The 15,961-nt window shown below is 36.6% G+C and overlaps 1 protein-coding gene and 1 long non-coding RNA gene across 2 annotated transcripts in view; both read right to left on the bottom strand.

Moving 5' to 3' along the window:
• The window catches only part of LOC127367310 (sialoadhesin-like), a 104,460-nt gene that overhangs the window by 4,918 nt on the left and 83,581 nt on the right, over nucleotides 1-15,961 (bottom strand). The window contains exon 20 of the mRNA XM_051407064.1: nucleotides 3,904-4,055. Within this exon, the coding sequence (XP_051263024.1) occupies nucleotides 3,904-4,055 (152 nt within the window). The remainder of the gene's footprint in view (nucleotides 1-3,903; nucleotides 4,056-15,961) is intronic.
• LOC127367051 (uncharacterized) lies at nucleotides 8,733-10,453 on the bottom strand. The gene is made up of 2 exons (XR_007885431.1): nucleotides 10,393-10,453; nucleotides 8,733-9,846 (listed from the first exon to the last, which is right to left on the bottom strand). It is a non-coding gene; the product is annotated as an uncharacterized LOC127367051 (long non-coding RNA).

Raw genomic sequence — 15,961 nt, 5'->3', positions numbered from 1 at the left:
TCAAATTTCCTTTTATTGTAGACGATTGTGGATTACTGCTGTCAAACACAACAGTCCCTTGTTCATTTTTCCACATTGCTTTACATGTTCTATCTAAGTCTGATCCAACTCCGTCCTTTATATCAAAGGAGCAGGGGATGGTCACACAGGATCCCCTCAGAACCTCTATAGTCTGCGGCATAGTGACCTTAAACTCTCCACAGTGGACACCTGAAACACAAGACACAAACCTGTGAATAAGAAAAAGTGAATACTACTTTACAATAAGAAGTAAATTTGACTGTTTGGTTGCCGTGCTAGAATCTTAGCGCTATACCTTTATTCATAAAATAATCCAAAATGAAGACTGTAAAGATTTTTTCAAGATAAATAAAATTGTTCACCCATCAAATGTATTTAGTGCACCATGTATCAAAGATACTGCTGTTCTGTGGTTTGAATGCCTAACTAACAGTGTGTAGATATAGGTTTTAATAGTTTTATAGTTATTGATCCAAATATGAATGAACTTTAACTCACTCTGCAGCAGACAGCCAATGAGAAGGAGAGTCAGAGCTGCAGCCATCTTTGTGTGTCAGGAGAGGCAGAAACTCTGGAGATTACACATGGAACAATTCACATCTTTAGTACATTTCATCCCTCATTAATTTTTACAGTAGGGTTCACCTGGAAGCCAGTATTTAATTTAATATTTGTGGAGGTTGCAGACAAAGAAACGTTTTGCAATCCGGATCTGTTTCTTCATTTCATGAGGTCACGGTGACACAGCACAGCTATTTATCATTCGTAGAGGAATAAGGGGACGTATAACTGCATTCCTTTAAAAACTATAATTGAACAGTTAAATTAATCAATACTTCAATCAAGGTCTAATCAATACCCACCCTTTGTAACATTCAGTTCAGTGCTACAACATGCTGCTTTGGTTAAAAAAGACGTAGAAAATTAATAGATAATAAAAATGAAAAACAGGAAGCTATGCTGTTTTGTGAAAGGAAAAAAAATGACAAACATACTATGTCTTTTTTTTCAGTTTATTTACAAAGTTACAATTTATTTGAGAGAATTAGTTTCAACATTCTTAAACCACAATCGGACGATTTTGCCACCTTTCACATATTTAGTGTCTTTTCTTTTTTCTACCTTTGAAATTTTGCACTGTAATTGTTGAGAGCAAAGTAACCTCATGTTTATATTTTTTGAATTTTATAGTACATTTAAAAAATGTTGCTTATGTAATATGTGTCATGTAGAAGTTATGATGACTTACATTGTCTTCAGGTCTTCCAGGTAGACAGAGCAAAGATGTATAGAGAAGTGAAGTTCCTTCAAAGTTGTGCTGCTGTTTCCAACAGAATGCAAGAATTAACTTTAAAATGAGGAAGTCACAAAAGTGCAGATTCATGTAACAATGAAGTGTACTTTTTCTTACTTACTATGGGAAACATATATAGCTTACAAATTATTATAAATAAGTTTATGAATAAATATTTAATTGTAATTGTTTCAAGAAATGTTTTTTAACAGTCACACGTCAGATAAGGGAGGCAGACACAGTCATATGCACACAGACATTTTATCATCTAATTGAGTCGAGTTCAGTTCAGTATGTATGAACCTTTTTTCTTATTGAATGTCATATTGAATGTTCATTCAGTTCAGTGATAGCTGATGCAGTCGTTTGCCGTGTTGTTAACGTACATGGTCTCTATATGTATGTATTGTATGTAAAAGACAAATTTACAACCAAACATATAACAGAGTGCAAAATAAAACCACCACACACTCAAATGAGCACAAAGTTAAGTGAATACCTCTGTGATCCAGTTTCACCAATAATTAAGCAGTATAACCCCTTCAAAGCTACTATCTCTACAGTGCTATTTACATTACATTGTGCTCATGTTATTGTACTCACCTATTGTAGCAAATAGGGGTTCAGACACACTGATAATTCTAGTTGGATATTCAAACAAGTCCACTATCGACAGGTAGACAACATTTGTCTGAGCCTTCTAAAACAGTTTAAAATTACAAATTACAATAAACAAATGTATGGTTGAAGTTATATAACAATTGTGGTCATGCTTTAAAAGACAATTACTGTTTGGAACAGGGAACAAACAGGAAATGAACAATGGTCTAATATTTTGTTGAGAAATATTTCAGTGTCATTGTCAAACAATCAACAAAGCACTCAGTGGATGTTGACACCGTCTGTTTCTGAGACTCATCTCTTCGATCCAGTGTCCTGTAAATCCTGTCCTCTTATTCATGAGAAAGACATGTATGTGTCACGACCTAAGACACAATTCTGGTGGACTCAAATGCATGACTCAGGGACTGACGAAGATGTACAAAAGGGGTATTTATTGTTTATTTATTGTTGAAAAACAAAGGGCGATCACAAGGAGGATAAAATTGCAAAAGAAAAGCTCACACAAACCTTAATCAAAACATGAAAAAACTCTGAAAAAGACAAAGGGAGACAAGGACTATTTATACCAGGTGTAAGTGAAAACAGGTGAAAACAATCAGGGGCAGGGCAGAAAATTACAAAGAAGGGAAAATCACACAAAGGGAGGGAGTCAGGGTCTGAAATGTGAGGGAAAAGGTGAGTACAAAATAAAACAGGAAGGACTAAATATGAAACACTAAACATGAACATGACTAAAATTAACACACTTGACGAGACACAACAGTATGTATACCATACATATGTATACCAACAAACATGAAAACCTCAGTACCTAAAAAATAACCTTTCTGTTGAAGTTTAAAACATTTCTACAAAAGCGAGCATTCGAAGATTCATATAGAAAGTATTTATTTACATTACATTGTATAGTTGTTCAATGTTAGATAATTGATACATGAACACTGATATCACTAAGTGGAAGTTTAAGGCACTACAGGAGAGAGCAAGGTGATGAAGGATGAGCTTTTGCCTCAGTATAAGATATACAATAAATCATTAAGCAATGTTATGTGATAATCATCAAGCTCATCATCAGTGGAAGTAGAGGGAGTCATCTTGGAGTTTGGGCAATGACATCATACTCTGGAGATGTGTCTCTACGATCCAAAGACATGTAAGTCATGTCCTCTTCTTTTGGCTTCACACTCTTTCTTCCTTTCCTTTGAGGAGAAAGAAAAATAGAAATATATATTCAATATTTTCTAAAAACAGCAGTGCTATTCATCAGCAGAGCTTTTATAAAAATATATAATCCACTGTAATAACATACATACCAAAGGAACACCACGTAGATTGTGTACAAGACGTTGACACTGAGAGAGACACCGGCAACAGCCAAGAGAAGAATTCCACTGTACGGTCCACAATGTTGCTCAAGACCTGTCACAAGAAACAACAATAATTCTCTACATATCATATCCTTACAATATGCATATGGGCAGTTGTAAGCTAAATAAATAAATTAATAAAATAAAATGTCAAGAAATCCTAATAGTTTCCAACTAATTAATAGTACTTGTATTAACTATGACAAACCGTGACTTTCTGCAGATGTTTGAAGCTCATAAAATTGCTGACTGTCATAGAATTTTCTTATAAATTAATTTGGCTTTCGACCTTTATGTGTGTTTTGACTTCCTATGTGGTCACACGCCTGAGGCACGCTTGTAACAGTCATTTTAAAAATAAATACAATTAATATCAAGATACTGATATCAAAAGAACGGTTGGAAGTTGTAATTGAAGACTATCATAATGCAAAGAGCTGTGGTAAGGCCTTAATATGGTGCAAACACTCAAGGTAAGACACCATGGCCCATGATTATAAATAAATTTATAGACACAATGTCACATTTACTCTGCAGTAAGAAATTGATTCATAAAATGTTGCCTGGGTTTAGGTAACGAAAAACAGTTGTACTCACACTGAACGTCTATTTGACTGATGTTGGATTGTCCAGCTCCAAGATCATTTTCAGCCTTGCAGAAAAAAGGACCACTGACTTCAGAAGCTTTAATGTTTAAAACACGTCCGGTCCCAATAAAAGTCTCCTGGCCTCCATCAGCTCTGTACCAGGTGTAGTTCCTTAGTGCTGGGTTGGCAGTACTACTGCATGTCAGAGTCACAGTGCTGTCTTCTGTTACTGGACCAGAGGGACTGACTGACACTGTGGTATGTTTGGGTGAATCTGAAACATAAATGATTTTTTTTTAATGGGTGTAATTTGATATTATATTCATGAAGTCATGAAATAATAAAGTGAGATTATGTCACTATTTTCTTCTAAAGTTATAGTGCCGACACCGTTTTTGTAAATGATGACCCTGGAGTGCAAATACCTGAATAATACAACAAGGTCACTAGTATTTCCTATCACTAGTACTTAACAAGTTAAAGAGGGGAGACACCATTAAATGATTGACTAGCTTGTATTAGCATGTGTGTGATATTGGAGACTGAAAAGTATTAACTAGTAAGGTGGAATGCAAAAATAAATTTTTTGATAACAACACAGTGGTGCTAAAGTTGGACATTTTACAATCCTAAACATACCTTAAATATCTAAATTAGCCAATTAATGAAAACATATTATTATATGCAAATCAGTGTACTGCATACAGCTAGACCTATCAGAGTATATAGAGCATTTTAAGTTTGAAATTTGATACTTACACTGAACGTCTATTTGACTGATGTTGGATCGTCCAGCTCCAAGATCATTTTCAGCCTTGCAGAAAAAAGGACCACTGACTTCAGAAGCTTTAATGTTTAAAACACGTCCGGTCCCAATAAAAGTCTCCTGGCCTCCATCAGCTCTGTACCAGGTGTAGTTCCTTACTGCTGGGTTGGCAGTACTACTGCATGTCAGAGTCACAGTGCTGTCTTCTGGTACTGGACCAGAGGGACTGACTGACACTGTGGTGTGTTTGGGTAAATCTGAAAAAATAATAATTAGTGTCATTCATAGGTGGTATGTAATCTGATATTTGGAATGAAATAAAGTCATGTGTCATGTTTTATGCGCATCCTTTTAGGTTAAATGCATTCCAGATAAAAAAAATGTTTTTTTACTTTTGTGAGGAGGATCCTACCAACTCCACTTTGATTCATCAACAAAGGATAAAGCTTGTTAGTTATCAACAACAGCAGCTGGCAATATTTCTGTTTCTATACTTCCACCCACTTATTGGACTGTTTTGAAGCCTATATGAATTAATTTCTTAATTGTAATGCATAAGCATTGCATGGAGACTGCTGTTTTCCAAAGTAATAGATGTCACATTTAAACTAGCAAGCTGCAACTAATGATTATTTTCAATTTTCAGTTAGTCTTTCGATACTTTTACAATCGATCATTAATCATTAATCGTTGAGTCTGTAAAATGTTGGAAATCTGTAAAAAATAATATCCATTACAGTTAATGTGTTACGTGTCTTCCAAAAAAACTGTTCTCAGAAAATCAATTTACAATGGAATAAAACAGAATTGAGCAAGTCCTCATATTTTGAGAACAGGGAACTTTTACTTGTTTACATGTCTTTTTGAAAAAAAAAAAAAAAACATGAATGATTAATCACCTGTCAACATTGATCAATTCTATTCAATTCAATTTTATTTGTATAGCGCCAATTCATAACAGAAGTTATCTCAGGACACTTTTCAAATAGAGCAGGTCTAGACCGAACTCTTTATAACATTAATTACAGAGACCCAACAGTACCACCATGAGCAAGCACTTGGCGACAAGGGCAAGGAAAAACTGCCTGTTAAAAGGCAGAAACCTAGGACAGATCCTTCAGCTCTAGGTGGGTGGTCGTCTGTCTCGACCAGTTGGGGTGAAAGAGAGAGACAGACAGACAGACAGACAGACAGACGCACAGTAACAACAGTATTGGTAATGGCAATCTAGCAGGACCATGGCAGGAGGCTCCACCAGAATCCATAAGAACCTGCGAGACGAGAAAGCACAAGAACTCCGGGGAAGAAGTGAAGTTAGTAACATGCATTAATGGAACATGAATGCAGAAAGAGAGACGATGAGAGGAGCTCAGTGCACCATGGGAAATCCCCTTGATAGTCTAGGCCTATAGTAGCATAACTAAGGGATGGTTCAGGGCTCACCTGATCGTCTTAAGCCTACTCTTGAATGTGGTGAGGGTGTCTGCCTCGCGAACCACAACTGGAAGCTGGTTCCACAGGAGAGGAGCTTGGTAACTGAAGGCTCTGGCCTATAGGAAAGTAGCCCAGCATTCAGAGAACGTAGTGTTCTAGTGGGGTAATAGGGTACTATGAGCTCATTAAGATATGAAGGGGCCTGACCATGAAGAGCTTTATAGGTGGGGAGGAGGATTTGAAATTCTATTCTACATTTTACAGGGAGCCAGTGCAGAGAAGCTAGTACAGGAGAGATGTGATCTCTTTTCCTAGTTCCTGTCGGTACTCGTGCTGCAGGGTTCTGAATTAATTGGAGCATTTTAATGGACTTATTGGTGCAACCTAATAATAAAGAGTTGCAGTAATCCAGCCTTGAAGTAACAAATGCATGGATTACTTTTTCTGCATCTGTCTGTGATAGTATGTGTCTAATTTTTTGTAATATTACGTAAATTAAACAAGGCAGTCCTGGAGGTTTGCTTTATGTGGGAGTTAAATGACAAATCCTGATCAAAGATAACTCCAAGATTCCTGATAGTGGTGCTAGAGGCCAAGGTAATGCCATCTAGAGTAACTATATCTTTAGACAGTGAGTCCCTAAGGTTTTTGGGGCCAAGAACAAGAATTTCGTTTTTTTCTGAGATTAACATCAGAAAATTGCTGCTCATCCAGGATTTTATGTCCTTAAGACATGTTTGTAATTTAGATAATTGATTAATTTCATCGGGCTTGATCGATAGCATCTGCATAACAGTGAAAGTTAATGGAGTGATTCCTAATAATGTTGCCTAAAGGGAGCATATATAAAGTAAATAGTATTGGTCCAAGTACAGAACCTTGTGGAACTCCATGACTGACTGTAGTATTTATTGAAGATTCATCGTTAACATGTACATAATGCGAACGATCTGATAAATATGACTTAAACCAGCTTAGTGCGGTTCCTTTAATGCCTTGAGCATCAAGCTCAAGTCTCTGTAAAAGAATATTATGGTCAATGGTGTCAAATGCAGCACTAAGATCTAATAATACAAATACAGAGACATCATTGTCAGAAGCAATCAGAAGGTCATTTTTAACTTTAACCAGAGCTGTCTCTGTGCTATGAAGAACTCTAAATCCTGACTGAAAATCCTCAAATAAACTATTGTTATGTAGAAAGTCACGCAACTCTTTGACGACTACCTTCTCCAGAATCTTAGAGAGGAAGGGGAGGTTAGAAATCGGTCTATAGTTGGCTAAAACCCCTAGGTCAAGAGTGGGCTTTTTAAGAAGGGGTTTAATTACAGCTACTTTAAAGGACTGTGGTACATATCCTGATAATAAAGAAAGATTAATCATATCCAGTAAAGAAGTGCCAATTAAGGGAACAACTTCTTTAAGCAGCCAGCCTAGTTGGGATCGGGTTTAATAGACAGGTTGATGGCTTCGATGAAGAAATTATTAAAGTTAACTGATGAAGATCGATAGCAGAAAAACAGTCTAAATATATATCTAAGTTTACATTAGTAAAAATCCCTGAACTTGGAGAGCCACTGATAACTGTTGATGGCAGTTGGTGATTAATTTTCTCTCTAATAGTAATAATTTTATTATAAAAGAAGCTCATGAAGTCATTGCTACTTAAGGTTATGGGGATATGTGGCTCAATATAGTTGTGGCTCTCTGTCAGCCTGGCTACAGTGCTACAGTACAGGGTTAAATTTTAAGATTATCTTGCCAAATTGAGTGATAATAACTGATAATTTGGAAGAGTGCCATTTCCTTTCAGATTCCCTAGCTATTTGCTTTAACTGGCGGGTTTGGTGGTTGTACCACGGTGCTCGTTTCCTATGTTTTAATAATTTCCTTTTTATAGGAGCGATAGAGTCTAATGTTGATCGTAGTGAGCCTAAAGCACTATCGACAAGATTATCAATTTCAGAGGGACTAAAGTCGTTATAGGACTCTGTTAAATTCAGACATGGCATTGAATTAAACACTGAAGGAATCTCCTCCTTAAATTTAGCTACAGCACTGCCAGATAGACATCTGCTGTAGGAAGTTTTGCGTAATGGCTTATAATCTAATAATATGAATTCAAAAGTTATTAAATAATGGTCAGATAGGAAAGGATTATGTGGGAAGACTATTTAATGTTCAATATCAATGCCATATGATAGAACAAGGTCAAGAGTGTGATTAAAACAATGAGTTGGTTTATTTACACTCTGACAGAAGCCAATTGAGTCTATTAATGATATAAATGCATTACTAAGGCTGTCATTGTTAACATCCACATGGATATTAAAATCACCTACAATAATTACTTTATCTGATTTAACGACTAAACTTGATAAAAAATCGGAGAATTCAGAAATAAAATCAGAGTACGGTCCAGGAGCGCGGTACACTATAACAAATAGAACTGGCTGCAGTGTTTTCCAGTTTGGGTGAAAAGACTAAGAACAAGGCTTTCAAATGAATTATCAGCCGGTGCCTCGAGGAATGTGAGTATTAATATGACTGGGGGTGGATTCATTTAGGCTAACATACTCCTCGTGGGACAACCAGGTCTCAGTAAGACAAAGTAAATCAATATCATAATCTGATATGAATTCATTCACTAAAACAGCTTTTGAAGACAGAGACCTGATATTTAACAGTCCACATTTCATTCATTTATTTTGTGCTACTGAGGAGATTTAATTTTTATTAGGTTTTTATGTTGAACTCCTCTTGTTTGTATTTCTTTAAATAATTTAGGTGGTCGGGGGACAGACACAGTCTATTTTAAATAGGATTCAATGTCGCCCGCTCTGGCCCCAGGGATACATTTAACTATGGCTTCACTAACTTCACGTTTCTGACTATGGAGCTGCCAATAACCAGAGTTGGTTCCTCAGCGGGTGTGTCGCTGAGTGGGGACAATGTAGCAGAAACATGAATGGGTTGGTGGTGAACTGTGGGCTTCAGCGTTTTATTCTTCTTTCATTCAGTCACCCAGCCTCCCTGTCTTCCCGGCTGCTCAGGATCTACCGGAGGATCTACCGGGGGAACTACCGGAGGACGGCTAGCAGAAGCTACCTTCGTTGGGCCGCACCGGCTACTGGGGGCTGGCTAACTATAGCGGCTAAAGATATCTCCGTGGTGCGGTGCCGTTCCTCTAACTCACTAAGCCTCGCCTCCAGCGCAGTAAATAAACTACAGTTAATAAAAGAACCATTATCATTAAAGGAGGCAGAGGAATAACTAACCAACATCTGACACATGTTGCGATATTCTGTGATTTATACTCTATATATTTACCTGTATGATTATTAACTAGAATAGAAATATGTTTTCTTGTGCTTACATTGATTATGCTTACATTGATAAAGGGCTGTTAAGGGAATACTAATAACAGAAATAAAGTAATGAATATTAGATGTTTGTATGATGTGTTATAGAATTATAACTTACTAATAAATATGAATAGCAGGCACAGTATAAGGGAGAAGAGTGTGGGTAGTTGCAGATATAACATGACATTCTTTGGGAGAGATAGCGGCAAACACGGCCTCCGAGGTCAGTATCAGGAGCTCGTAAAAACAATGATAGAACACAGGACGGACTCCTTCCAGTCGTGAAAAACAACTCAGGTTTTGGCTACCCCATCAACACCATCGTTGGAGACAAGATACCAAGAGGACAAGGGGTGGAGATTATACCATCTTGTGCTATGTGTGTTATCTGCAAAAATATAAGAACTGATGTTAGAAACAAGAGGTGGCTCAGACTTCGTGAACTGGCAGACCTTGTGCATGTCATGTTAACTGTAGTTGAACCCAGAGCTCTGTAAACTTTGCACATTCTACTGGTGTTAAGAATAAAGCTGATTATTGAGTAAACTAAATCTTCTCCCTATCGCTTCATTAAAAGAACACGCGAGGAATGAGTTTTTGAAATACAGAGATTCCTCAACACACACTGAGCAGGATAGTGGAGAGGCCATAGCTAACTGCTAATGCTAATGAAGCTAGAATGTATGAAAAAGTCGCTAAAAGAAGTAGTAACTCCGAGTGTTTAGTTAGAAATAGTCTACGTTTAAATGTTTAAGCGGGAAAATAACCGCTGTAACGAGAAAAACAAATTTATATTTAGTGTTCACTGACAGAGCTACAGCACCAAACAGTGTACACAGAGCAGGAAGTAAACCGGAAATGAGTCAGTACGCTTACCATAGCATTGTTGAGAACTATTTTTCTGTTGATCGACTAATGGTTAAGTACAACTCACATGAAATATCAGCTGTTAAACTTGTGCTAGCAGATGACTCAGTGCTGCCATCTTGTTTGTTGTAGACGGCAGTAAAGGAGATTTCCTGTCTGTGATGGAGGTGAGAAGCAGTGAAGGTCAAAACAGAGGCCTTGACTTTAGTTTTGTCCTGATTCTCCTCCAGTGTCTCCTGACTGTGACCCAGGCTGGGGGTCCATGTCAGAGTTGGAGGATGAGACAGACAGGGAGCTGGAGCAGAGCACTTCAAACTCACTGAGGTTCCCTCCTCCACCTCCAGTGTGGACGGAGTCAGAGTCGGTCTGGGAGGATCATCTGGTGGGAAGGTACATTTTGACCAGTCAGTAAAAATGTAATTCTTCTCCATTTTATATACTATATGAAAAGTGCAATTAATGGAGAACAAGGTCAAAGCAGTTCTACAAAAATAAACAACTGAAGTGTAACTAAATGGACTTTAAAACCTTACTTTTTACTGAAATGTCCAACTTTTGTTGATTAAAATTAAATTTCAGGCGATTGTCACATTCCACTTTGAGATAATATTTGTTGCTGTGTTCAGGTTGCATGTTGTTCAGGGTTGTGGTGCAGTCTCTTTTTGTTAAGTCTCCTGTCAAATTTCCTTTTATTGTAGACGATTGTGGATTACTGCTGTTAAACACAACAGTCCTTTGTTCATTTTTCCACATTGCTTTACATGTTCTATCTAAGTCTGATCCAAATCCGTCCTTTATATCAAAGGAGCAGGGGATGGTCACACAGGATCCCCTCAGAACCTCTATAGTCTGCGGCGTAGTGACCTTAAACTCTCCACAGTGGACACCTGAAACACAAGACACAAACCTGTGAATGAGAAAAAGTGAATACTACTTCACAATAAGAAGGAAATTTGACTGTTTGGTTTCCGTGCTAGAATCTTAGCGCTATACCTTTATTCACAAAATAATCCAAAATGAAGACTGTAAAGATTTTTTCGAGATAAATAAAATTGTTCACCCATCAAATGTATTTAGTGCACCATGTATTATAGATACTGCTGTTCTGTGGTGTGAATGCTTAACTAGCAGTGCGTCGATATAGGTTTTAATAGTTTTATAGTCATTGATCCAAATATGAATGAACTTTAACTCACTCTGCAGCAGACAGCCAATGAGAAGGAGAGTCAGAGCTGCAGCCATCTTTGTGTGTCAGGAGAGGCAGAAACTCTGGAGATTACACATGGAACAATTCACATCTTTAGTACATTTCATCCCTCATTAATTTTTACAGTAGGGTTCACCTGGAAGCCAGTATTTAATTTAATATTTGTGGAGGTTGCAGACAAAGAAACGTTTTGCAATCCGGATCTGTTTCTTCATTTCATGAGGTCACGGTGACACAGCACAGCTATTTATCATTCGTAGAGGAATAAGGGGACGTATAACTGCATTCCTTTAAAAACTATAATTAAACAGTTAAATTAATCAATACTTCAATCAAGGTCTAATCAATACCCACCCTTTGTAACATTCAGTTCAGTGCTACAACATGCTGCTTTGGTTAAAAAAGACGTAGAAAGTTAATAGATAATAAAAATGAAAAACAGGAAGCTATGCTGTTTTGTGAAAGGAAAAAAATGACAAACATACTATGTCTTTTTTTTTCAGTTTATTTACAAAGTTACAATTTATTTGAGAGAATTAGTTTCAACATTCTTAAACCACAATCGGACGATTTTGCCACCTTTCACATATTTCTGTCTTTTCTTTTTTCTACCTTTGAAATTTTGTACTGTAATTGTTGAGAGCAAAGTAACCTCATGTTTATATTTTTTTAATTTTATAGTACATTTAAAAAAATGTTGCTTATGTAATATGTGTCATGTAGAAGTTATGATGACTTACATTGTCTTCAGGTCTTCCAGGTAGACAGAGCAAAGATGTATAGAGAAGTGAAGTTCCTTCAAAGTTGTGCTGCTGTTTCCAACAGAATGCAAGAATTAACTTTAAAATGAGGAAGTCACAAAAGTGCAGATTCATGTAACAATGAAGTGTACTTTTTCTTACTTACTATGGGAAACATATATAGCTTAGAAATTATTATAAATAAGTTTATGAATAAATATTTAATTGTAATTGTTTCAAGAAATGTTTTTTAACCGTCACACGTCAGATAAGGAAGGCAAACACAGTCATATGCACACAGACATTTTATCATCTAATTGAGTCGAGTTCAGTTCAGTATGTATGAACCTTTTTTTATTGAATGTCATATTGAATGTTCATTCAGTTCAGAGTGCAAAATAAAACCACCACACACTCAAATGAGCACAAAGTTAAGTGAATACCTCTGTGATCCAGTTTCACCAATAATTAAGCAGTATAACCCCTTCAAAGCTACTATCTCTACAGTGCTATTTACATTACATTGTGCTCATGTTATTGTACTCACCTATTGTAGCAAATAGGGGTTCAGACACACTGATAATTCTAGTTGATATTCAAAATAGTATTACAACAAGTCCACTATCGACGGGTAGACAACATTTGTCTGAGCCTTCTGAAACAGTTTAAAATCACAAATTACAAAAAACAAATGTATGGTTGAAGTTATTTAACAATTGTGGTCATGCTTTAAAAGACAATTACTCTTTGGAACAGGGAACAAACAGGAAATGAACAATGGTCTAATATTTTGTTGAGAAATATTTCAGTGTCATTGTCAAACAATCAACAAAGCACTCAGTGGATGCTGACACCGTCTGTTTCTGAGACTATCTCTTCGATCCAGTCCTGTAAATCCTGTCCTCTTATTCATGAGAAAAACATGTACGTGTCACGACCTAAGACACAATTCTGGTGGACTCAAACGCACGACTCAGGGACTGATGAAGATGTACAAAAGGGGTATTTATTGTTTATTTATTGTTGAAAAAAGAAGAAAACAAAAGGTGCTCACAACAAGGATAAAAACTTCAAACAAACCTTAATCGAAACATGAAAAAACTCTGGCTGGAACACATGACAATACTTTTCACAATCTGAACAAGACAAACTGACAAAGACAAAGGGAGACAAGGACTATTTATACCAGGTGTAAGTGAAAACAGGTGAAAACAATCAGGGGCGGGGCAGAAAATTACAAAGAAGGGAAAATCACACAAAGGGAAGAAGTCAGGGTCTGAAATGTGAGGGAAAAGGTGAGTACAAAATAAAACAGGAAGGACTAAATATGAAACACTAAACATGAACATGACTAAAATTAACACACTTGACGAGACACAACAGTATGTATACCATACATATGTATACCAACAAACATGAAAACCTCAGTACCTAAAAATGACCATATAGCATAATCAATAACCTTTCTGTTGAAGTTTAAAACATTTCTACAAAAGCGAGCATTTGAAGATTCATATAGAAAGTATTTATTTACATTACATTGTATAGTTGTTCAATGTTAGATAATTGATACATAAACACTGATATCACTAAGTGGAAGTTTAAGGCACTGCAAGAGAGAGCAAGGTGATGAAGGATGAGCTTTTGCCTCAGTATAAGATATACAATAAATCATTAAGCAATGTTATGTGATAATCATCAAGCTCATCATCAGTGGAAGTAGAGGGAGTCATTTTGGAGTTTGGGCAATGACATCATACTCTGGAGATGTGTCTCTACGATCCAAAGACATGTAAGTCATCTCCTCTTCTTTTGGCTTCACACTCTTTCTTCTTTTACTTTGAGGAGAAAGAAAAATAAAAGTATATATTCAATATTTTCTGAAAACAACATTGCTATTCATCAGCAGAGCTTTTATAAAAATATAATCCACTGTAATGACATACATACCAAAGGAACACCACGTAGATTGTGTACAAGACGTTCACACTGAGAGAGACACCAGCAACAGCCAATAGAAGAATTCCACAGTACTGTCCACAATGTTGCTGAAGACCTGTCACAAGAAACAACAATAACACTTCACATATCATATCCCTGTCATTGATGCAACAGTGGCTCAATCATCCTGGTTGGGGACTGGTTACAGTGCATCACTACTTTTATTATTATAAAAGAAAAACCTTGTCACTAAATAAACGAATGAAATAAAAGGTGAAGAAATCCTGATCATTTCCAACTAATCAATAGTACTATATGACAAACCTTGACTTTCTGCAGATGTTTGAAGAACATAAAAAGGTTGACTTGCAGATCCCAGAGAGTTGGAGCTGCGGCAGAGCAAAGTGGAAAGATCCCTCTCCTGTGGTTGATTCACAGTGATGATTATCTTCAGCCTTGTCTCATTTAGAAGCTCATTGCTGATTGCAAACTTGTCAGAGTGATTGACAGGTAAACCATCCAAATACCACTGTAAAGAGGGAGAAGGTTTTCCCACAGTCTCACAGGAACAGTTGAGCTGGTCTGCAGTTTTGATGCAATAAAATGAGGGCAGGATCTGTGGAGCAACTGTAATGAATGTAGAGAAGACAGACAAGTTAAGAATGAAGTTTGTGACAGCCCATGTGGCTTCCTTTACTGGGAGGGGTCAAAGGTATAAAATAAAATCCACGCCTTCTTAGTTTAGTCACACATACATCCTAACTCTTATTTTCCTATAAATTATTTTGGCTTTGGACATTTGTGTGTGTTGACTCCCTCTGCTGTCACATGTCTGAGTCAAGCTTGTAATAGTCATGTTTAATCAAGTTTGCAAAAATAAATGACAAGATGTACTGATATCACAATAACTGTAAGTTGCAAGTGAAGACAAACTTAATGCAAAGTCAATCATTTTCCACATTGAGGGTCTTTTCTGTGCTCATTTGTGTGTCTTGTTACCACAGGAATAAAGGAATTGTTTGTAGCCATATTAACCCAGGGTTAGGTTAGTTTTACAAGTGGGTTAACTAATGACATATTTAGTTATCTGTTAGTGTATTTGCCTGATTTTATCAAAGAATTGACTTCTATACTGATGAGGGCCTGTGGTAACTAAAGGGAGCCAAATGAAGTCAATAAATTGTAAAAATATATATATATATAATTATTTAAACCAGTTAGAAACATCAGAGCATTGACTGGGAATTGGTTATTACCCAGAGTCAGTGGATGGAACAAGAAAGAACAAAGAGGTTATTTACATCGGACACAAAAGACCATATTTGAACAGTGACGGTCACGGTTCTAATCTTGCCTCATACTATTACTAGACTAAATATTAGAGACACCTCTTAGATGTAACGTACAACCTCTCATATAACTAGAGAATGTGTGTGAATGCAGACTGCTGAACGGCCTACGCTAGGCTGAATTACTGGTTTTGAAATTCTTTCAATGATGTGGAATAATTGAAGAGCCGTTGAACAGTTTACGCAACACTTTTATATTGCTGGATCTAAAAGTTAAATAATATCAATAACCTGTAAAAGGTGGAAGATTTGAAGGTGTTAAAGAGCTGTCGATACACTGAATCACTGGCTTCAATTTGTTTAAGTAACTGAAGGAGTACTGTAGTTGGAAAACTGTGAAAGAGTCTAATTACTATGAATGGGACTAAAAACTATATCTCATGAGGTTTAATATTGTTT

The sequence above is a fragment of the Dicentrarchus labrax genome, unplaced genomic scaffold (genome assembly GCF_905237075.1).
Source record: "Dicentrarchus labrax unplaced genomic scaffold, dlabrax2021, whole genome shotgun sequence".
NCBI classification, from domain to species: domain Eukaryota; kingdom Metazoa; phylum Chordata; class Actinopteri; family Moronidae; genus Dicentrarchus; species Dicentrarchus labrax.
The sequence above is the reverse complement of the archived record's forward strand: the minus strand, read 5'-3'. Positions and strand labels throughout refer to the sequence as shown.